This window comes from Manis pentadactyla, chromosome 6 (genome assembly GCF_030020395.1).
Source record: "Manis pentadactyla isolate mManPen7 chromosome 6, mManPen7.hap1, whole genome shotgun sequence".
Classification (NCBI taxonomy): Eukaryota; Metazoa; Chordata; class Mammalia; order Pholidota; family Manidae; genus Manis; species Manis pentadactyla.
Window position 1 is genome coordinate 98,111,318 of NC_080024.1, and position 23,875 is coordinate 98,135,192.

Here is a 23,875-nt window from a genome sequence, read left to right on the forward strand (position 1 = left end):
AACTCAGTCTGACACTACCTCCCCGGAGACAGCACCAGATCCCACAGGGTGAAGGCCACCCTATCTCCCCCACCGGACTCCACTTCAGGTGGCAATTCCAAGTCTGTCTTGTCACCTTGCTTCTGACACATGGTCTCCAGACTGGAGCTCCCCATGATTTCCTTCTTGGGTTTCATCGGGTTGCTGGAGTGGTTCAGAGCCCAGAGAAACATTTTACTTTAAATTATCAGTTTATTATACGAGGATCTAACTCAAGAAGAGCCAGTTGGAAGAGAAGCACAGGGCAAGGTTTGGGTAATGTGTGCAGAGCACCTGGCCCTGATGAGCCGCTCTCCCCGTACCTCCCCATGTGCACCCCCGTAGCTCTCCAAACCCTGGCCTTCTGGGGTTTTATGGAGGCTGCCCTGCATAGGCCGAATTGATTAAATCATTGGCCATTGATGATTGCTTCATTCTTCCATCCCCTAGTCCCTGGAAATCAGAGGGTAGGACTGAAAGTTCTCGCCCTCTGGTTCCCCGGCAACCAGCCCCTGTCTTTCAGTGCTGTCCAGTCGCCTCATTAACGTGACAGAAGACACCTTAACTGTTCTCCTTACCCAGGAAATTCATGGTTGTCAGAGGTGGAAGCCAGAGGAACCAAGAGGTGAGCAGATTTCTTGGGATAAAGCACAGCGTCACATGTCCACCAGGACAGCTTCTGTCCTCTTTGCTCTAGGGCAGAGGTTTGATTCGGTTTGGTTCTGCCTAACAACTTATCACCTTAACGATTACCATATTAACCAATGTTATGTTTGATACTATGTAAGAAAATGTGCCAAAGCTGTAAACCCAGCCTAAGCCAGTGAACCAGTATTTTCTAAAGATGTGTGCACAGTGTCACAGAATCATACACTGCAGAAATATCCACCAAAATCCAAGATAACCAGTGGATTTTACTGGACAGATGTGTGTAAAATTGCAGTATTTCCAGAATCTCTCTCCTGGCCTTAGTGTATCTCCATACCAGTAGGTGTTTCCAAGGGGTGAAGAGAGGTAGTCCATCTCCATATCAATAGGTAATTACATGGGCAAGCAAGGGCCTATCTGGATGGAGAGGCTGGGTGGAGCTCTCTCTTCTTCAGCAGCCAGGTCTGGAGAGACACGGGATGACTGCCTGTAAGCAATAAATGGGTTTCTGCCACTTTATTTCTCACTTTGACTGATTTCGATTTCAAAGGTATTTTGTCCCTGGATTTCCCCCCAGAGTTACAACAGAGTATAAAAGTTCACTCATGTGGTTTCAGATTCCAATTGCAGCTAACCTTTAATAAATTGCCATTTATCAACTTTCAACAAGGTATTCAAAAATAATAGCCACAATTTCTTGAAAAATTATTCAAATACATCTCACTTTCCAACTAATATCTGTGCAAATTAGCTTTATTTCATATCCTTCAATAAAGATAATATATCACAACACTCTGAATGCACACATGTACATAACTCAGCTGTTTCCTATTGATCATTAGAGATTTATAAAAACTATAAAGCTGCACTCTTCTTTTTGCTGAATTTTCTTTTGTTTTGGGTGATAGTTATTTTTCCTGAAAAATACTATTTTTGTTAACATGTATTGGGCTTATTATTTTAAGTGACTAGGAAATACATGGTTTTAAATTGACCTGGTTTGAATTTCTGAAAAGATAAGTACTGATGAACGGGGTGCATAGAAGCAAAGGCGCCCTAGGACCTTCAATAATGTTAAGCATGAAAGGCTTTGAGACCCAAAACTTTGAGAACCACTGTTCCAGCCATTCAAAGCTGTCCTGCTGAATGCAGACATACCTTCAAATTCTAAACCAAGCTCCCTACCTAAAGGGTTTATGCAAGATGACAAGAGTGTGGCCAGTTTTAGAGGAGCACATGTCCCCAGGGAGAAAGGGGGCTCCCTGCTGCCCCTCTGTACTTCAGATAGGACAGCTTGGAAAGACAGAGACTCTGCTGGAAGATCATTCCCACTGGGTGTTTCCGTTGGGCGTCTAGGGAATCGCCCGTGAGACTACCATGCTTGGCTCCCAAAGAGAAGGATAGTTAATGCCGAAATCTGTCTCTGGCTGTCACACCCCTTCCAGTAGCTTCTGAGTTACACTTCCAGAGAAGCCCGAATTGCTTCCCCTCTTCAAAAACAAAGCACAAACATTTTACCAGTTAGCCATTTAGCAAAATAATGATTTGTAGTATTTATAGAGAAGCTATTTACAGTAGATCCATTTATAGAAGAATGAAGTAGCTGTCACTTATTTTGGGTGAAATCCATGATGAAGAATCCTTTTTAATTTCATTTGCTGGCGTATTGTTGAGTTAATCTTCAAAATGCATGCCGCTAAAAGGGGAAAGAACAATTGGTGACTTAATGTCTAAATTTAAAGATCTGTCATTTAAATGAATTACAGTGCAACAGCCTCATTTTTAAATGAAGGGCCATCAGCAGCTCCTGGCCTCCTGCCCAGCTGGGCAGACCAAGCTCTGCTCCAGAGATGTGCAGATCTGTCCTGCCCCATTACTCAGATGCTGAAACACAAGGGCGGGTGCACACTTCCCCTCAGACAGAAGGACATTCGGATTTAAGACCTGGTGTAGACCTGGAGGTTCTGTTATCACTGAATTAACAGTAGAACTGCACCCCCCCAAAAATGTAAGTCAATTTCTTGCTTTGGGAAATGTATTTAAATGACCCAGAGGCAAACCAGTCCTGTTGTCGTATTACGGTGTGTGTGTCTGACTGCCTGTCTGTTCCCACTTAATGGCCCTAAAAATTCCTGGATACTCTGATAGTTCTCCCCTTTATTGACTTAACTTCCTTCTTTTCTCTCTCTTCATTTTATCTCTTTGTTTAATTCCTTCCAATTTTTCCTTGCTAAGTCAGCCCCTAAAATTGTGCCGACATTTTCAGTTTCCAGAGGAAAACCGCGGCAGTCCCACCGGCGGGCGGACTGGTCCTCCCCTCCCCAAGAGCTCTGCCACCTCCCTCGTCCACTTCCCAGGGGCTGGGCAGTCCCCCAGGGGACCGTGCCTCCAGGCTGGTCTCCAAGCAAATATAGTGTCTTGATAGCAATTTGTCACTTAACAAACATAGCCTTGAGATACAGTATGTACTGAATAATCATTTTTCCTAAGAAAAACACTCTTGCCTTACTACTCGCTGTCTCCTCAGCTTCAGAGGTGATCTGGTCAGGCATGTGTTTTCTTTCATTTCACCAGTGATTTTCAGAAACTCTTATTTTGAATGAAGTAAAAATGGGAGAATTTTAAAGTTTCACTTCTGAGTGACGTTCTGATCTTCTGCATTTTCTTGGGGCTCTCTCGGGAGTGAGAACAGGAACCCACACAGGACCCCTCAGCCTGCGCTCGCTCCCACTGGGCAGCAGCAGCTGCCGAGCACCCTGTGTGGGCAGGCCCGTCCAGACGAGGGTGTTCGTGTGGGACTTGCCCTCCTGCCCTGGCACAGCCCTGCCCGAGATTCTGCCCCCTCTAGTCGGCACAGCCCCAATCCAATGGCTGTTGATGTGAAACGTACAATGGCTTTGCCTCAGTTCAGGACCCGTCTAAGGGGCCTTCCGGCTCCGAGCGCCCTGCCGTGCAGGCTGCGTCACTGACATATGGGACTGTGGATGGCAACCAAGTCACAGCCCAGCCTCGCCCTGCCCGGTGCAGCTTTCCTCGCTCCCTCGCAGGGTTCCCGGGAGCAGCCCCAGTAAGCGTCCGCATGCAAATACCCAACTCAGAGTCTGCTTCCTGGGGAACCCCGCCTGAGATGGGGTCGTTTCAAGAGTCTGTTGCCATTTTAGGAACCCTCTGAGGCAAGGCTTTATACCCTCTACTTGAAAATCTTGCCTTACAGGTATTTCCTGCACATGAGGGCAGATTTAGCTGGAACCTTCTTTAATGGAAAAGGCCTAGACGTCCCAGTACCACCTTCCTGCAAGCCTGTACCTTGCCCACCAGAAGGTCTGTGGAACAGAAATGAGGTCACCCTTCCCTCTACCAGGAAGGCTGGAGCTTGCAGGCAAAAACCAGCTGCGCCTTCCAGGAGGGCCCCAGACCCTCATGCCAGGAAATATGCCCTGCCACACACAACTTTGGGTACAATTCTGGGAGAATAAGAAACTCCCCTCAAAAGCCTCCATGGACCACAGTTTAAGAGCCACTGACTTACAGGAAGGGAATAGGGCCTCTCGATCTCAAAGCATTTGTCCCCAGCACAGGGAAGGAAGAGAACATGCTTTTTAAACATATTTTTTAAAGTCTTAATTGCTCTTGATTTGCTCAGTAGGTTTTGAATAACCAAATACCAGACTCCACTTACATTCTCCAGCGTCAGATCCGCCCCATGTGAACTTCCTTTTGCACGATACTTGTTCCTGGTGCAGTAGACACTGACCAGTGTGACTATCAGCATGAGGGCGAACACGGCCGCAGTGGAGGACACGGCGATGATGATGGTGTCCCGGGTGGAGCCTCTCTTCTCACACCTCTGCCCTGAGTACCACCAGTCGTCCCACGAGGGGCACCTGCATGTCAGAATGTGACTCGGAGTTAGAGCTGGCGTCTCAGCCTGAAAACCTTCACCTTTAAGGGCATGAGGTCGACATTCCGGGACACAGGCATTCAGAACTAGGGACTAGAGGGGACGGGCAAGGTGGCTGGAAAGGGGCAGTGGAATGAGGCCGATGTCACGCTCAGAGCAGCAGCTTCAGCAAGGAAAGGAAGGTTGCTTGGGTGACAGAGAGAATCTGGTTTCCAGTGTCCCATCCCCCACCCCCATCCCTTGGCCAAGCTCTTCTCAGAACTTAAGTATCTCCACCTAGAAAATGCACACAGTCGCACTTAACTACCCCAGACTCTTGTGCATTCTTTTTTTTTTATTAAGGTATTATTGATATGCAATCTTATGAAGGTTTCTCTTGTGCATTCTTAGGACATGTAAATCATTAGCAGCTAGACTATACGTGCTATTTTTCATAAATAATTTATAGTTCTTAAGGCCATCCAAATCCCAAATGCAGGGCAAAAACTAAAATCCTATGAATGGTTATTTCCCTCATGCAATAATCAGTATTTAATCCTAGCTGGTAGGAAGATTTCCAAGCACAGAACGGGGCAGCCTCGTCCGAATGGCGCCTTACCTGCACTCGGCGTTGCCGTCCCTGACCACACAGATCCCGTCGTTCTCACATTTGACGTCTGAACAAAGGTCACTGTTGCCGGAGGTTGGGATTGGCTGCATTTGTGTGGAGTTCAGGTGGGATATGTCTGAGGAGGGCAGCGGGAGAATGCGGATGGAAACAACTTTGGGCTTGAACAGGCATTTGATGCGAACGTGGGGCTTGCCTGGGCCTATCTGAGCTCAGAGGGGCTGAGCCCTTGTTACCCACCCTCCAGGGACAGGCCAGGAAACCAAAGCCCAGAAGCTGGGCCGCAGAGGGACTTGCCCAAGGCCACAGGTGTCCTGCTTGGCGAGCAGGTGGTTGGATATTCGGTATGAGACACCAGGTCCCCTTCCGACCAGGGCTCTGTTCTTTGCTGTATTTCCTGCCACTTCTCATCCAAACAAGGTCACACTGAACTGAGGAATATGTGACTTTTTCTGTGCTACATAAAATATTTTCTCCCTCGATAATAGTTATTCCTGAATAATTTTTTCCAAGAAGTATCATCTAGATTTATTCTAATTGACACTGAAATCAAGTCTTCATGGGTTTTAATTGCACCACCTTTCATCACAAACAAGATTCTGGTTTAATGAAATGCAAGTGGGTCTTTAATAGTCAAGGAGTTAAAAATCCTACCACATACAACAAGGAAACCACCAGTATTACTGGGAAATGTATTTAATAGCTGCACAGCTAAGAAATTTTAAAAGACAACATATGGTTATTACTGCCAAGATATATAATACATACATGTAAGATAAGATATATATACATATGTGTGTGTGTGTGTGTGTGTGTGTGTGCATATACACATTTGAAGGAGATGATAAACACAGCCCATTTCAGTTTAATTTCATGGCCCTGCATGACATTTTTGTTTCTGGAACCCCAGAGTGTAACCCTTGGTTATAATGGCTATACTTTAACTTCTTTCTAAAGAAGTTTCCTGGCCTACAGGTCTCCACCATTGCTCTGTGTAGTGGTCATTAAATTCTTTATCCCTCACTATTTAAATTAAAATTATTGTTAATGATTCATACAAAAAAAAAAAAAAAGCAACCCTCACACTTGTCCATTTCCTCCCACATTTAATACACTAAAAATGGAAGGCAGGAGAACACAGAAAATCATCAATGGCTGTAACAGCAACACAAAGAGCTCACACCGAGCTGTGTTCGCCCACATACCTTCCATTGTCAGGAGGATATAAACGTCATTTCCTTTTATAAAGTCTCTGCTCTTCAGCCTCTGATAGGTTATAAAGGCGCTGGTCCCGTAACCCATGCTTCTGTTAAACTGAGTTCCGTTAGGGAAAAAAGCCACTGCCCCCACTTTGGATGGCCTGTCCCAGAAATAGGTTCCATTATCTGAAAAAGCAAATTACATTGATGGATTGTGTTTAGCACCATGATACTTTTCGTGGTTGGAAAGAATAATGTGGAACACAATTAGGATGGAGCTGAAAATAACGAACTGAGGCTATTGAGCTGCGGTGTGTTCCCTGGCAAGTCACCGCGGCGCGTTCACTGCTATGTCCTAAAGAAATGCCATTGCCGGGCGGGGAGGCCCCCGTGCGGAGCGTGAGTGGGGCGTGCCAGGGCTTCCCCGGGGGCGCCACCCTGTGTGGACTGCCCCCTGCCCGTCGGAAGCATCCCTCAGTGGCCTTCTGAGCCAGTGCAGTCCTTTAACTAAGTCAGTAAGCTGCCGGGAGCGTTTCTGATACCGGCACAGAACGATCTGTCGCGTTAAGGGAACTGTGCCCCTGGCAGAGGGGAGTCTGGCAGTGGGGGACAGTGAGAGGGCTGCTCCCGGGGCAAGGCGGGAGCCTGCCCACCCCTCGCGGCTCCCAGGGCCATTCAGGGAGAAGCGTTTTGGAAGGAAGCGAAGAAATTCTGAACCTCAAGTCCCTACCGTCCTTGTGAATCTATTTTTCCCTAAAAATTAGATTTTTCCCTATGTCACTCAAACCCATTTTTGAATATGTAGAATTCAGACTTGGCAAAATATTCACTTTGTCATCATTCCATTTCTCCCTTTATCAGGTGCCTAGAGGACAAAAGATTATTCAAGTTAGAAGCGTAATCATGGCTGGAGTCTGCCTGCTGCTCCTTTCTGGGCGGGGAGAGATGTGGCCAGGCCTTGGGGCTCTTCAACAGGAAGTCACGACCCCTCCCCACCCCCGCCGGTGCTCCAGAGGACCAGCGCCCCGTCCTTCTCCCTGTGCAAAGCAGTTGTTTCTGGCGACCCCAGGGACCGGCCCCGGGCAGCACGGGTCAGGAGGCCTCTGCGTCCGGGGGCCTCTCCGCACCAGGCCCTGTCCCATGCTTGCATGCTCCGTCTGTACCAATTCTCACAGCCAGTCTGTGGGGCTATTATGACTGCGCCTGTCCTACTGCTGAGGATACTGGGCCTCCAAGAGATTATTTGCTCAAGGTCACTAGCTAATGAGAAGCAAACCTTGGGTCAGACCCTAAAACAACACTCCTTGTACAGCACCAGGGGTGCAGGAACAGTCAATTCCCAGGAATACAGTCAGCAACTGGCTCTTTGTTGGAGTCCCTGCTGACATTCCTGACAGCCTGCTGCCTGGGAGTCTCTGTCCACATCTGCTAAATATCTTCTGTTCCTAAGATCTGGGGCACAAAATCCCAGTACCTCACCATGCGGTCCCTCATTCCCAGATCATGCATCCCTCCCAGGACAACGACTGTGTATCAGCAATAGAGAAAATGAGTCACAAACCAGTGGTCATAAGTGGGTCTGTAGTCACACTCCGCTGGTTGGACATACGCTGCCGGATGTCAGGGTTTTGATCCAAGAGTGTCATCGTGGCTTGTTGCCAAGGACATGGCCACTGCAATTGATCATCATTTGCTCCAGAGATCAAGTGCAAATATATGCCTGCATTAGTCAAATGGCTCAGAGTCAAGTGAATCTGAAAGGCATAGCCTTTAGAAGAATAAAATGGAGGGCTATATAGAATTCCATTTGGGCTGCCAATGAACTGTGTGAAATTCCTTATATGCCAGACATGGTGAGGGCATCGTGTTTCTGAAAGATTGATGTCATCCATAGACAGGCCACCCCGTGATGCTCCAGGGCCTCTGACGCCTGCAAAGACCACTCGGAATTTGCTGGTCACTTCCAAGGTCACATGGTAAAGCTGCCAGCTTCCAGTGGGTATATCTGCAAAGAAAACATTGTTTCAAAGAAGGCAGAGGTCTATGAATCGTGTGCACACTAGAGTTCTAACCCTCAGGGACAAACAACTGTCCTAGAGCCACTGGTGTCACCAGTCTGAGGTTTTTCCCCACTCCTCCAGCCCAGCCCCAGTGATTTCAAAGTATTCTGCGGGGTCAGACTGCCTTCTGGAACATTTGAACGCTTATCTAGTTGTTTGTCAGACGGGCCATCCTTCCCCAGAGATGGGTGAGCAAGCGACCGCATGTCACTTAGCACCTCACGCCCTCCTTAGCAGGCACCCCGCTCTGTGTTAACTCGTCAAGCAAGCCCGATTTTCTGCACTTGTACCCAAGACCCACGTGACACTCAGCTAAAGCCCCCTTTAATATATTTACACTTTGAGTGGAATACTTCCCTCATATGCTAAAATTCAGATCAACAAATCTAACAGGATCAACTAGACCCTAAAAATCCCATATCTACATTGTACCTTAGATCATTTAGCAGTGACTCAAGATTATAAACACTTACCTGGTATTCAGTATCACCTCCCCTCTCCTCATCCTGCCTTCCCCTCCTTTGCCCTCCCCTACCCCTGGCTAGCAGCACAGGCAATCCATTTTATTTTCTTCTGTCACATGCCCAAATAAGAAGCAGTACATTTTTTAAATGTTAGGTACTCCCTGGTAGAGAACAGCTTGAGAATTCTTGCCAGACTAGTGACTTATGACTTACATATGTCGGGTCTTGGTGTCAAACACAAGTGCTTGAAAATGTTAGAAATATCCAAATTACAGAAAATGCTGTTGTCCATGGGGGCTCCAGATTGAATAAAGACCTTTCAGGAGAACTTCTACTTGATTATTATCAGTACTATCAGCTTAAATTTAAATTGTGCTATTGTCTGTGTAAAACAACACAGATTGCTAATGGAAAGGATCATATCTATTATACATACAGGATATATAAAGATTTTTATACACACACACACGTATAACCCAAGTTAAGAACCTCATTTCTGTAGGTGTTCACAAAGGAAAACACCATCTGTGTTTCAGATTGGTTCTCTCTGTTAAAAATGAGGCAGGGAAAGGGCACGGCACATCATGGATCAATTTTATAAGAACTTTTACTCAATCCATGCAAACCGAGAGGCTCCCACGTGCAGCACACAGTGACAGAGTTGCCAGCCCCCAGCCCCTCTCTTCCCCAGGGAACCCCCTTCACCTCTGGTCAGCACGCCCCACCTGTCTGACATGTGACTGGAACAAAGGGTGGGCACCCGAGTGCAGTGTGGCCCTGTCCACTCAGGAGCCCCCCAGAAATCTCATTTAGCCCACGTCATACCATTCTGAATCCTTCACTGGGCTTTCTTCCTTAAAGGAGCAAGTACAGGAAGAGCCCCTTCCCCTGCTGGCAGCACACTGGTGTGGCCTGAAGTAGGGTGTAGGCCCACCAGGGGGCCAGTTTCGTGGACAAAGCCCGTCCAAGATGACACGAAGGCCCCTGTGTTCAGGGACAGGGTCAGGCCTGCCTGGGGCCAGATCTGCCCTCATCCACTGCACATTAACTGCTTTGAGCAGCAACTCTCCCCATTTCGCCTAAGCTAGTTTTTGCTGTATTTTCTTTACTTGCCAAGAACAGACCTCCTCAGGGCCAGAGGCTGCCCTAAGGTCGCAGATTCCAGCATACAAAGGGCCATCACGTTAGCTTCCTCACTCCAGCATAAACCAAGGAGGACCAAGTCCTAAGCTGACAAGTAATGAGCCCACAGCCCCTACCCTGGCATGGGCTGGTGCTCTGAGAGTGAAGATCGCCTCACGTACGAGCATGGACACTATACCTTTTATTTCTTCCACAAGGGTTAAGGTACCATTCACACTGCCTGCAGAATACTCCCGGATGTAGATGTTCAGCTGGTCATTCTCACTTCCACTATTGTATAAGAAAAGTTGCAGGCACTGAAATCCTCTTTTGGGGTACAGTGTTCTACTTTCCAGGATGGCTATGGCCCCCACACTGACAGAGCTGCTGTCAAAATGCATGAAGAAACCAGAGCCTGTTAGGAAGACAAAAACAGAGTCGAGAGAAAACAGACACAAGACTGAGGAATGTGTGTCTTCTGGGCACAACCGTACCACTTAGTACCTGTATGCAGAGCACAGTCCCAGGTATTTAAACACAGTCCTTACTACAGATGTCAGTTTCCAAAGTCGGAGCAAAATGTCACTCCTGGGCCTGCTTCCCAGCGGCCCTCCCCTCTCCTCCTCCCTCGTTCCCTCCGCCCCTCCTCCCGGCCTCTGTAGGGCTGATATCCACTGTCCAACTCTGCATTTAAGAAAAAGAAAGGCACCTTTTCATTTAAATCAGACTATAACCCTTGCCTCAGCCATCCTTTTCTTATTTGGGGTGGGAGGACAGGACAGGTGTTATTTAAGAGTACAAACTGGCCACAAATTCTCAATAAGCCCTGGAGATCCAGTGCGTGGAGCAGTGAACACAGAGAACAGTACTGTATTATTCACCCAACTTGCTAAGAGACTAGATCTTAATTATTCCAACTGCTAAGGAGAAATGGTGATATGTGACATGATGGAGCTAATTATCACTATAATGGCCAGGCTACTGTAACATATAAATATATCAAATTCACGTGCTGTACACCTTACATTAAATGGTGGTATTTGTCAAATACATTTCAAATAAAATTCATTTTCTTTCAAAATGGAGAGTTGGACAGTGGATATCAGCCCTACATAGGCTGGGAGGAGGTGGGGAGGGAAGGAGGGAGGAGGAGAGGGAAGGGCGACGGGGAAGCAGACCAGGGAGCCAGCACTTTGCTCTGACTTTGAAAACTGACATCTGTAGTAGGAACTGTATTTAAATACTTAGGACTGTGGCTAATTGCATGCAATGGTCCTGAGTTCTGAAATCTAGTTTCACATGTATGTTGCCAAAAATGAGCAAATACATAAAATTTAGTGGTTGTAGCCAAATAAATGACTGTTTAACTCAAAACAAAATTACAGTGGAAATGGATACTCATCTGAACACACTTAAATATATAGTACTTTCTGTCTTCCTTTTAAGGATATTGGTAACAGGAGCATGAACTCACAACCAGCTGAAAATCTGAAACGCCTGAATTCACAACCTGGCACTGTTTCCCAGAAGGTGCCTTGAATCCTACAAGCTTTGAAAAAGCAAGCCCACCCCTCAGAGACGAGAGTCCACAGCTTGGTGCCCTCCTGCTGTGGGTGCAGACGGGCGGAGGCTTCATGAGGAAGAAGAGAAGCAGACAGACGGTGAAAGCAGAAATTAGCCACATTCTTAGAGGACACAGAACTGATTCTTCAGTAGCAACCTAATGGAGTAACTTTAATAATTCTGATAGAAATGAGAAATAAAATTCCAGCATTTCATAACAGAGGAAAGGACTGGAAGCCCCCAGTATAAAATCTAGGGGTCTCTCCCTCTGTTACCTGTGCACCGGCCCATGTTGGAGTGATCACTCCCGGGGCCCCCAGGGGCCCAGGAAACCCGCTGCCAGTCAGCACTGTCGCTTGAACTTTGAATCATACCACACACATTTTCCAGTTCAAAATCGCACGAGTCCATAAAGCTCAAGGACGAGGCTGCGAAAGCAAACAGACAGACGCACAGTCACCAATCCTCAGCCAGTATGGCACCCTAAGGCCGTGAGCACGGAGCTCACATCACTTCTGTGATGACACAGAAGTGCCAGGACTCCTCGCTGGCAGCTTGAAGACCTCTTTGTACCTGCGGAACCCAGACACTGATCTAGTCTATAGACTGCAATAAGCTGCCCGCCCCAAGTTCTTATTTAATTATCCGCTTATAGAAAGCTGAGTCCACACTCCTCTGGCGCTCCAGGTTATTAAACTACAGCCCCAGGTCATTTGATCCCACTTGTACAATGACCATACCCCTCGTTTTGGCTGAAGAGTGTTGAATGTCGAATTGTTCTGCATTTGAATTAATAACAGCTTGAAAAGCTTGTGTGGGGCAGGTTCCTGGAGGATCCAATTTGCAATTAGAGCTGAAGACCAGAACTTGTGAGAAGGAAAACCTACTTCTGAGTTGTAGATGGGGATCTGGTGCTATTTTGCTCTTTTTCCCTCAACACAAAACTTCAACTGTCACACTGTTGTATCAAACAATCACCAAACTATACTTTCAGAAAACCCAGCAATGCTCAGCAAACAGCACAGAGCATAGTTTTTCCCTCCAGAGCAGAGAGAAACAGAAGTCATTTCAAAGACCCTGACACGTACAACAGTTATACAGTTGATTCAGCTTCAAGAGGTCATATTCACTGAAGTCCATTCGCTGGCCGATAACATCCATGAAGTTGGAGATTTTTGTTACAATTGTTGGCTCTGTTCCATTCTGGAACGCAGTTTTACTGTAGTGCATGACCGAAGTGTAATCATAGGGGACGTTCAGGGAGTCTGATACTTGGTCATCATAGGTGTTGAAATTGTGCTCTTTGTCTAAAGGATAAATAAAAAATCTTAGAGATGATGACTGTAATAAACACAAAGCAAGCTTTGTTACAACTCATCTGGGGCACTTCAAACATGTGCTCTGTATTCCTCTCAGAATATAATATTCAAGCTTAGAATTGTGATACCAGCAGCCAAGCTCAGCAGAGCTAAGGATCCACTGCAGCCCCAAACTGGACATTAGCATTTGGCATAAGGTTCTAAGAACTGCTAACAGAAAGGAGGATTCTGAAGGTGGGCCATCAGCAGGCGATGCGGGAGGGGCAGGGGCAGCCACATCAGATGAACGCGGGGCTTGGGAAGGTGTGGTGGAAAGGCACCCGGGAATGATAACACAGACAGGAGTCGTTAGAAGAATCAACCCAGCCAAGGATTTCATAGTTACTGGAATGTGTGCAGAGGTATTTAAAATAGATTTATTTAGAGAAGACACCAGGCTGATTTGCATCCTACTCATGGGCTACTGATTTCAGCTGGGAATCAGATGATGTATGGACAGAGAGGTGGCTTTGATCTCTGAAGCTTAGAGATGTGTTACCAAATCTAGGCAAAAGTTTCTACCAAAAATAAGGATTCGGGAGCCCTAAAGAGTGAGGTGTGGAGTCAGGCTACACACTGTTCTTGCTCTAGACACCTTTTACCCAAGCTGAGATCACCAGACCACCTCAACACCACTGAGCTGTGCAGATAAGGTCATGATGTCGGGGGGCCAGCAGCCTCACAGGACCCCCATAATAGCAGGGCCATTCCCTCCTCCACCCCCTGCAAAGGCAGGACAGATGGGGAACAAAGAGTCACTGTGGAGAAAATGCAGAAGACGTGAGCTCTAGCTGCACATGGTCATTAAGACCTTTCTGACTTGGGACCCAGAGCCACAGAATGTGCAGGCTGTTCACGACGGCAGTGCTGCCACAGAGTCCACAGAGCAATAAACCCAAATACTCAAAAAAAAAAAAAAAAGACCACAATCAAGTCACTTTGGGAAATGCTCATCTCTTGGAGATGTACGATTCATGTTGATCTAACAAAGGCTTTGAACAGTATAGATGTGTAAATAACTGTAAGTTTAAGGTCTTTTAGCCAAGGATTTCCCAAACAAATTGAACCACAGATGCCTTTCCACACGGCACCTGTGAGCAGATCGTAGGATATGCTCCATAAATTGTGCTTTGAAACCTGCGTTTCTAAGGTCGTTCCCAGCTTGGGCACACTGGGGCTCCCAAACACGGCTGCCCCAAAAACCTTCAGGTGCTCATCGTGTGTCAGCTGGAGCTGAATGGAGGACACCAGAGTTTTTCCATTATTAACAGAGGCACAGATGGCAGGAGGGGCCTGAATGAATGCTTAGAAATTCATTCTTTAATTTTAAAAGTGGAAGAAAACAAAAGAAAGTACCTGGTTGAATTCTGTCCCAAATTATCCTGACGTAGTCATCTCTGTCGGAGCGCGACTGCTCGTGCCAGAAGCCCAGTGCGTGGAGGAGCTCATGCTGAACAGTGGCTATCCTGTCACAGCCGGCCCCAATGGAAAGGTCCTGCTTCCTGACTCGCCTGTTTCCCACTGAAGACCAGCAGCTTGCAGGAGGGTTGGCAGAAGGGGAGGAGGGTGTTATAGTGGTACAGCTAGAGGTCAGGGACAAACCCCCAGCATCCAGCCCACTCAGGTCTCTCCGCCCTGGCATCTGTCCACTGAACATCCCTCTCATAGCCCAGTGGTGTATGAAAAACTTCCAGACCAGATGATCTTTGGACAGTGTGCCCTGGCACCAGTACACAGGAGCAGGTCATCTCCATCAGCCTAATCCTAATTTTTCCTGGAAATTTCAGCCTTTCAGATGGTCCTCGGTACACCAGTGACTGCTCATAAGGTTTTGTAGGGGCAGAAACCTTTCAGAATTGCTGAGCTCCAGGCAGATAACACTGCCACCTGCTTAACTTAAAGAATCATTAGGTTAAGATAAACTCAAATACACACATGTGCAAACACTCACACATACACACGTGTTTTACTGAAGGAAATAAGAAGAATGTAAACCTGGAATGCTGCAGTTCTCTGAGGTGCAGGACGGATGGCATACAGCTCACCTTCCCTAACCCAAGGGCCTGGACACACGTGCGGAAATATTAATGTTATGGCTAGACCAGCAGATAGGGTACACATCTTTCAAACTCCAGCAAAAGCAAAGGAGCCCCCACAAGCCCTCAAGGTCAGGGCCTGAGGCAATTGCTCTGATGTGCAGGCTGCAGAAGTTCCCCATAGAGCCCTCAGCAGACACTGCGAAGCTCACCCACTGCCCTTGAAGACTGAGAGGTAGTTAGCTTCTCCAGCCCAAGGCTTGAAGTCGATGCATGTTTTTAGGCGGTAGCGCTCAAATGCGTTAAGGATAATTCCCTTAGCATTCATTTCTGAGGGAAAAAACAAGCAAAAACGTACTTATTAAAGTGATCACCATTGAACAGTTCCCCACGGAAAAAGGGCGTGCACTATATTGTTTATCGTGAGTGGTCCCTTCATGAATGTTCAGCGTTTTATGAAATTTAGTATTTAGCACCAATTACATAGCATATGCAAATATTTGATTACTCTTCAGATCCCTGCCTTCGCCCCATATAAACTTCCCTGGAGCCACGAGAGGTGTATTACTGAACAGCACAAACGGTATTTCCTTCCCTCAGAGAACAAGCTCATTGGCTCACAGACAACAAAACGAGCTACCCCCGCAGCAGGCTTCACCTGAGAAGCTGCTGTGAGCACGTGCAGCCTCACAGGGATGTCTTCCGAGCACCACAAGATCGGGGGTCTGTGCATATGCTGAATGGTGTGTGAAGATCTATGTGCGTATCTCTGCAAAGTGCTTTTGCTCAGGAGAGCCCTCATAAGATTTGAAAGTGAGTTCAGGGCACAGAATGGGGTTAAGAACCATTGCTTTGGAATTAAGAACAGTGCTAAGAGTTGGGTAGATAAGGAGATCAAAGGTGGAGTCCTGAGAGGGACAAAGAGACACAGGAAAAAGAGGCCAAGGACAACCTGGGGGAGGGGCTGTATCAGGAGCGCCGGCGAGCGGGCTGCTGGCGAAGGCTGTTGACTGTCAGGGGGTGGCGGGCTGTATGGCCGGCGGGAAGCACTTGGACTTTGGACCCAGACACACCTAACTTCTCCCCTATGCTAAACACTTACGCTGCTGTATAACCTTTGCTAATTCGGTTCACATTTGGGGATTTATTATTATCATCAGTTAAGGGGGGACATAAGCTTTGCAGGAATATTGTGAGGATAAGAAGAGAAAGTAGAGGGGAAGTTCCAAGAAAAATGAGAGTTTATCAAGCGCCTGTTTCCTTCTCCCCTGCTACGGGACCACTGCACAGACATTCAGCAACCACTCAAAGTGCCTCTGTCTAGAGTAGAGAACAGGACCCAGACAAGGGAGGCACTAAAACCCACGAATCTGTGAGATACACTCAGAACTCAATGCCACACACATAACACATGTTTACTGTAAATAAGTTAGAAAATGCATATAAACAGAAAGAAGGAAATTATGAAATCTTACCACCCAAAAATGTTCAACTATCCTTATCATGCTTTTTGCTTATGAACACACACATACATAACCTACATATATTTTTTTAAAATAAAGTCACAATGTACATAATTTATAAACTATTTTTTTCACTAAATATATCATTAAAATCTTTCTTCATCATTAAGTACTGTTTTTATCATTTAATGGCTACATTATATGGCTGTAACACATGTAAGTAACTTCCTGTTGTCAAATATTTGTTTCCAATTTCCCATATGGTAAATAGCACATTTGGATCACTGTTTCAAATCTAACACTTCCTAAAAGAAGGCGTAATGATACCTACCCCCACAGGACTGTTTTAGGGCAGAGGGTAGAAGCAGCACCTTCGACCCAAACTTAATGGGGATAGTTTCCAGCCTGCACTGAACTGCTTAGAGAACCGAATAAGGAAACATAAGTGGAAGTTTTATAAAGGCCTACCCTCTGCTGAGATCAGAGCTCCCTTCACCACGTGCCTCTGTTACTGAGGGCCGCAATCACCTTCGCACCACGAATGCAGAAAGGCCCCACCTGGGCTCAGGTTATCTAAATCCCCACACTCTGGGGGACAGCGCAGCGCCTGGACAAGCCCAGGAGTTAAGCAAGCAGCTGTTTGGGATTATATTCCCCTTGTTAGCGCCTTCCGATTCCTAGAGCCTTGACCTTCACTTCTCTCCCTGCCTTTTTTACCTCCATCTCTGCCTTCCCCCGACACCTCAGATCTGGCACTTGGGCAAGGAATTATAACTTACCCACAGGAAGCCTGCTCTTGGACATAGGGCAATCATAACCTGTCAGGAGCTAAATTATGCAGGTCTGGGAAACTGTGGGCCAATTTGGTTATTATTCTAAAGCAATAGGAAGCTGTTGAAGAGTCTCAAGCCAGGAAATGAAAGGGTGAACTTGCCTATTAAAGACCACATTGCTGTTGGGGGTGGGGACAGTGACAGGGTGGGAAAGATTATAAGAGAACAATATTTGAAATAGAGACAAATTAGGAGAAAAGGGGATTCTCCGGGGCATAGGTTAGAGATGGAAATGATAGAACTTGCTAACACAGTTCTGGAGGGCTGAGGTGTGCACTGACCCAAGCTGTCTTCCAGAACATAGGGAATGGTATGAGGCCATCTGTATTTCTCTCCAATAATGGAATTTCTATTTTGTGCCTGTCAAAAATAAATGTGAATGCATTAATTAAATGAGTCATGGAAAACTCATGAAACAATCAGTGGTTAATCTAGAAATAAACTAAGTTTAAAGCTCTCCCAGCCAGCCTAAACAAATTACATGCATGTGTGTATACTTTTATATTATATCTTTATCACACTATCATACTATACTTTTATCATATCATATTATAATATAGTATGTCAAAATAATATCATATTATAACAAAGTTCCCAGGAGGAAATCACTAATTTCTATTATTCATTTTGTTGATAAAGTTGATGAAGGCATCTTGCAAAATCATGTAAACAATGATTGTAGGGAAACTAAATATAAACACTGACAGATTTATAGGCCAATTTCCTATACTAGAGATTAAAAATATACAAGAAAGTGATCATCAGTAATCTTGGTCTTACAATACCAGAAAAAGCTACATGTGAGTTAAGCCAAAGTTTCTAAAATATTTAAAGGATTTGAAATTTTTATAGTAGAAACCTAATATTCCTTAATGTACTCATCCCATCAACAAAATGGACACTGTTCAAGAGCAGAGAGGCCCACCGGTAACAAAGCGACCAGGGTCTAGTGGAGGACAACCAGTATGTGAGAAAACAAATGGGTTTCAACAGGAAAATGTAAAAGCAGAGGAACAAAAAGGGAGGGTGGCAAGGGGAGAGGCAGGAGGGGGTTGGGTAGGACCCTTGAAGGACGGCCTTTCAGGTGAACTGGGAATGAAAAGAGCAAGCCAGGGTGGAAGGCTCCTGGGGAAGATCTTGGACGGAGGAAGACAGGGGTTTCTCTGGTCCGGAGGCGGGAACAAGCTTGGTGTGTTCTGAGCCTGTTCTGAGGTCAGTAGCCTATTGAGTCAGGAAAGGAAAGGGATGAGAAAAGAGAAAAGAAGAGGAGAGATAGGCGGAAGCTAAATTCTGCAGGTCGGGAAAGCTGCGGGCCGCCCGGGCCCCCACCCCCGGGCACTGCCCTAAATGCAGTGGGGAGCTGCTGAAGAGTTTCAGGCCGAGAAGTGAAAGGGGGTCCTTGCCTGTTAGAAGGGCCACTTGTCTATGGGGTGGGGACAGCGACAGGGTGGAAAAGATTATAAGAGACCCATATTTAAAATGAGACAAATTAGGAGAAAAGTGGATTCTCTGGGATATGGGTTAGAGATAGCAATGATAGAACTTGCCGATGGGTGGGATGGTGGGATGAGCAAGAGGGGACAGCACAGGGCACTCCCGGATCTTCCATTTACTTGGTGGAGTTGGGGAGGAAGGGTGATGCCTTTACAGAGAGGGCAGACTGGGGAGGATGGTGTGTGTGGACATCTGCTCAGTTCAGGACCTTCTGTTTCAGGGTCCCACCGACATTTAAAGGCGAGTGGCAAATTGGCACCTGGATAGGCCACCTGGAGCCCAGCAGGAGGGGTGGACTTGAGTTATGCATTTGGAGTCATCAGCACAGAGCAACACTTAAAGCCCTGGCACAAGGTGAGACCAAGGAGAGAAGAGCAGGCCCAGGTTGGAGCCTCGGATATGCAGCTCTGGTCCTGAGCACAAGGTGGGGTGGAGGGATGTCGGTAGTGTTTGACGGTGAACATCAAGCCCCCTTAAACCCCACTAAGGCACCTAAGTTCATGAGTGTGCCTGTAGGCTGGGCACAGGCAGGACTGTCTGCACAGCCCCGGGCAGCACTATGTTTTAGCCGTCAGGGTGGAGGTCACAAATCTGTGTCTTATGCTAAAAAGTCTCATTTGTGGAAGATGTTTAAAATTCAGTTTAACTTTGCTTCATCTAGACTGAATCAGTGAGTTTCTATTTACACATGGAAACATCAGGTTTTTCCAATAATGGCAATCAATCAAATCAGCAAGACCAAAGCATACATGATGAGTGGTGGTGGCTCTAACACACTGAGATCTGCGTGATGGTGATGAAGGTGCTGCACGTGAGTTCCTGAGGCCCTAGTGTGTCACCGAGGTCCTGTGCCCCTTGAGGGAGCTGGGTCTAACAGAGCCCAAGCTTCCAACCATCCTCAGACTCTGTTTGAGCTTTGCGGAGACAAGCAGGAGGGTTCCAACTGACCCCATCAAGTCTGATGTCTCCCTCGAAAAGATCCAGTCCAAAATCTAAGAGGGAAGATAGAAATTCATGTTAGTAAACTGGACTCAAGCTCCTCACTTAATGAAAAATGTAAAAAAAGGAAAATTCACAGACCTTCATTGATGTCAAATATGTCCTGGTCAAGTCCACCATCTACATCTTTCAAGTAGCAAAGAAAAGCACATTAGACATTGCTCTTATGAAAGAAGGAAATCTTTCTCATTTACCAAATAAAAATAAAAAGTTTTTTTGCCTCAGATAAGTGACTATGAGATTCTGATATATATTGATTGATGAGAACCTCTCCTGAGCCAGGCTTGGGCCCAAGGGGCTTTTGCATCTATACTCTTGCTCTGTCTATGCCCCTTGAATGCCAAATTACTTCAGAAATAAGAAATTGGCCACTCTGTATAATATTAAGCTTAATTTGGAAGAGTAGAATAGGTGATTCGATAAAGCAGAAAGCAAATGTTTAAATATGGTCAAACCAGTCCAGTCTACCCATATATGTATATCCTTTGCTAATAGCATACCTTGAAACTCCCAAGCAAAATTACTAATTTAAATTACACTTTTAAGTTGTAAAGGAGTGGATAATATGGCCAAATCACTAAGTAAACAACTAAGTAGGATAGACATCTAGTCCATCTGATTGGACACAAAATAGCAAAAACAATAATAGCAAGCATTTATGGAACATCCATGTGCAAGTCACTGTGTTTGGACTTTTCTGTACCATCATCTGTTTTTCTGCTGAGTGTGTGGAGTCCTGGAGCAGGAACAGTAAAGCATTCCTCAGTAAATCAAGAGAAGCCAACATCTGATGAAAGGTCAGTGCACTTCTGCATCATGTTGGACAGTCAGTGTGTCCTGAGCCCTCATCCTGCTGTTCTGCCATCCCTGTAACTTTCTTTTACTATAACTTAGAGCAAAACTCAAAGTAGACTCACCGAAGTTTTCTGGAGTTGGCTGGGAAGCAAACACATAAGAAAGATATTATTAAGATGCCCAAGACATAAATGGCCTTCTTGGCTCCAATTTGTATCTAGTCAGTTGTGGATTTTTTTCTCACACTGCCATGCATTACTCTCTGGCACACATCCCAGACAGCTGGATCTAAGATGACCTTCTGACCAAAGGGTCTTCCCATGTCATATAAAAGAAAAAAAATCAAACTGCCTGTTATGTGAATTTGAAGGTGCAAGAAATAAGAAACTAATTTCACAGATTGAAAAGAAGGCAAACCTAAAACTCCAGCCCTAAAAGACATGTTCACTTTAAACATGATTTTCTAAAGAATTCATGGAGCAATATTTGAAAAACCTAATAATTTATTCCCAATGTTGAATATTATTGTAATCTGTAACAATTCTTTGAAAAGAAATATACTGAGGTCTCATTAACCATGGTTTACTTTCATATTCCTCTCAAGACTGCCTTCAAAGACAACACCAAATGTTGAAGAAAAAAATCAATGGGTATACTTTGCAATTAAAAAAAATACCTTCTGAAAATAAGCTCTTTGTAAGTGACCAAATGAAACCCAGACCACATGCTCAGTGGGAGAAATTAGGTAAACCTGAGCTGTTTCAGAGTGTTGTGTACTAAAAAAGTTTATGGACTGGTAAACAGTGGGTCTGGCTTATATTCCTGGTTCTACCAATGGATAAGTCAGTTCACCATGATGGTCAGACTGTCTGTGAAGGCAGCCAAGCCTGCTTCAGTGTGGGTATTGCAGAGGTCGTATGATGTGATGTGAAAGCACTTTGTAAACTGTAATTAAATGCCACACAATGTAAGGTCCAGTTTATTTGAATGCGGCTTAAATATCTAAACACTAGAATCTTTTCAAATGTACGGCAAGCAGTGAGGATGAGCTGACTGGATGATCACCCTCCTTCGTATATTAATATTCATAAGCGCCCTGCTTGTGCCACACTGTAGCCACACTGGGACACACAGAGAAATGCCAGTATGCCTACTGCAAAAGGTCATCAACTATTTGTTCATAATTATGGTTTTAATCTGACTTAAATGGTGTTCTCACTGTGTATGGTGTATCTAGTTCATCTCTTGTTCTCAGTGCTGCAGTTCCTGCTCAGGATGTTAACAGATTAACGCAGCTCAGTAACATATCTGCTCAACACAGTAATGGTTACTCCAAAATCACAACGAAAGCCATTTGAACCGTATTCCAAACCTTGCGTTGGTTTGTGGTGCAAACTCCCTGTCACTGTAGAAAAATCGTAAACTGATGAAGAAGCAGAGGAGAAATTTACAAACTTTCCAAGCATTTGCTGTGCCCTGGCTCCTGGCTCACGTCACTGTCACAGCAATACGCCTTTCATTCAGGTCTAAATATGGAATGACTTTCAAATTTCCCATCTTCTATCTTATCAAAAGAAAACTCATCACACACAATGAAACCAAAAGAAAAGCATAACTTCATAGCCATGTCCCGACATTTCTCCGGGGCCTCCTCCCTCGGCTCTGCTGACTCCGCTGTCCAAAAAGCAGCATTCATTTCATCAGCTCTTGGAATCCCTTAAAAGGTTGTTCCTTAGCAGTCAGGATCAACAGCCCCCAATTTTTTTCTAAGCATCATTTCCTTACCAAGCCAGAAGCCACACGAAGCGCCGCTAAGAGCAGCAGCCAGGGCAGCCACCACGCACGCATGTCGTCCCTTCCGTCAGGGGTGCAGCCCGTGCAATTCCGAGAAGCGTTTACTTTTTAAAAGGCAAACATCATAACTTATAGCCTTTGAACCAAACGATCCATCTTGTAGGTCAGCTCGCTGCCTAGCAATCCCTCCAATCAAGGAGCTAAAGTCCAGGATCCTCCGCACAGCTCTAGAGACGTTGGTCGGTTTGTTTTTTTCCTGGGTCAACATTCAATAACCAAGTGCCTGGCTGACACCTGTTGATGGAGTAAGTTTTCTAACTGGTCCCTAGATTATTAAATGCCACTTGAGCAAAAGAAAACATCAAATTATTTTTTTAATTTTAGTCTTTCAAAGAGTACACATTGGTGAAGCCCCTCCTGCTCATCCAGCCCTATGCTGCTTTAATATATCCAGCTGTGTGGATGGCTTTAATTCATTCATTTAATAAAAGTGTATTGAGTTACAGAGTCCACAGTGTGCCTAGAAATCTGGCATATCTGATGATCAGACAGAAAGGAACAGAACACTTGGAACATATCGCACTCCTGCCAGTTCCCTCTGAGCAAACCCAGGTGGGAGTAAGGGAAGGAGGCTAGGAATGGTGGCCAGCTTTCTGGAGAACCAGCACCCCCAGGCCAGCTCTCCATGCTTCCTCACTTCCCGCCTCTTTTCCTGAGATGACTGTCCTTGAGAGACAACCTACTCCCTCATTCAGGTCCCCCAGTTCCTCCCCCAACTGCAGTGAGACGCAGATAGTGTTTCTGAAATACCAGTTCTTCCCCTCAGTAGTTCCTTGCCCACTCGAGACTGGTCTTTGCCCCATTCTGTGCTAATAGAAAGGATATGAAAAGACGTATAGCATAAATACAGGTCACATGAGGCTGCTTCATGAATACAGGCCAGTCATTCCCACCCTCTGGGGACAGGACATGAGTTAAAAGGGCAAGTTAAAAACGGTAGGTCTGACCAGGTATTAACCAATCATTGGAATATTTTGCCAGCCTGATAGGTAAAAAATGTCATCCCGTTATTTGCATTTCCCTGACTACTAGCAAGGTAAAGGAATATTTCCATATCCGTCGGCTGTTTGCTCATGGTGTTAAGTGCCTTGTGGGTCTTACCTTTCATCCATTTCCCAAATGAATTGCTGGCTTCTTATTATTGAATTATATAGTCTGGACAGAAATCTTTGTTACATGTGTGGGAAACTTTCTGCAGACCTTTGCTTATTTTTAATCTTTGCTTATGGGATCTTTTTAGATAGAGATGTTTTAAATATTCATGTATTCAAGTTTATTGATTGTTTCCTTTATGGCTTTTGCATGTTGAATCTTACATAACAAGGCCTTTCTACTCCAAGATTAGAAATGCTGGTCTGTTTCCTTGTGATATTTTAGAATTTTTTAGGCTCAACTCTTTAATCTTCTGGATTTTTTTTTGGTAATTAAATATTCTAACAATGAAAAGCATGTTTAAAAGTA

The 23,875-nt window shown here is 45.5% G+C and overlaps 1 protein-coding gene across 1 annotated transcript; it reads right to left on the bottom strand.

Annotated features, from left to right (window-relative positions):
- Positions 1 to 221: 221 nt before the first annotated feature.
- On the bottom strand, positions 222 to 22,536 carry MEP1B (meprin A subunit beta). Its single transcript, XM_036885589.2, has 15 exons — positions 22,346 to 22,536; positions 20,683 to 20,701; positions 19,847 to 19,891; positions 19,715 to 19,758; positions 17,554 to 17,632; positions 15,189 to 15,306; positions 14,297 to 14,475; positions 12,671 to 12,889; positions 11,858 to 12,010; positions 10,219 to 10,434; positions 7,935 to 8,378; positions 6,380 to 6,559; positions 5,166 to 5,292; positions 4,346 to 4,550; positions 222 to 2,362 (listed from the first exon to the last, which is right to left on the bottom strand). Exons 1-15 carry the CDS (start codon positions 22,406 to 22,408, stop codon positions 2,348 to 2,350), a joined length of 2,106 nt encoding a protein of 701 aa, XP_036741484.2. The 5' UTR covers positions 22,409 to 22,536; the 3' UTR covers positions 222 to 2,347.
- Positions 22,537 to 23,875: the final 1,339 nt, after the last annotated feature.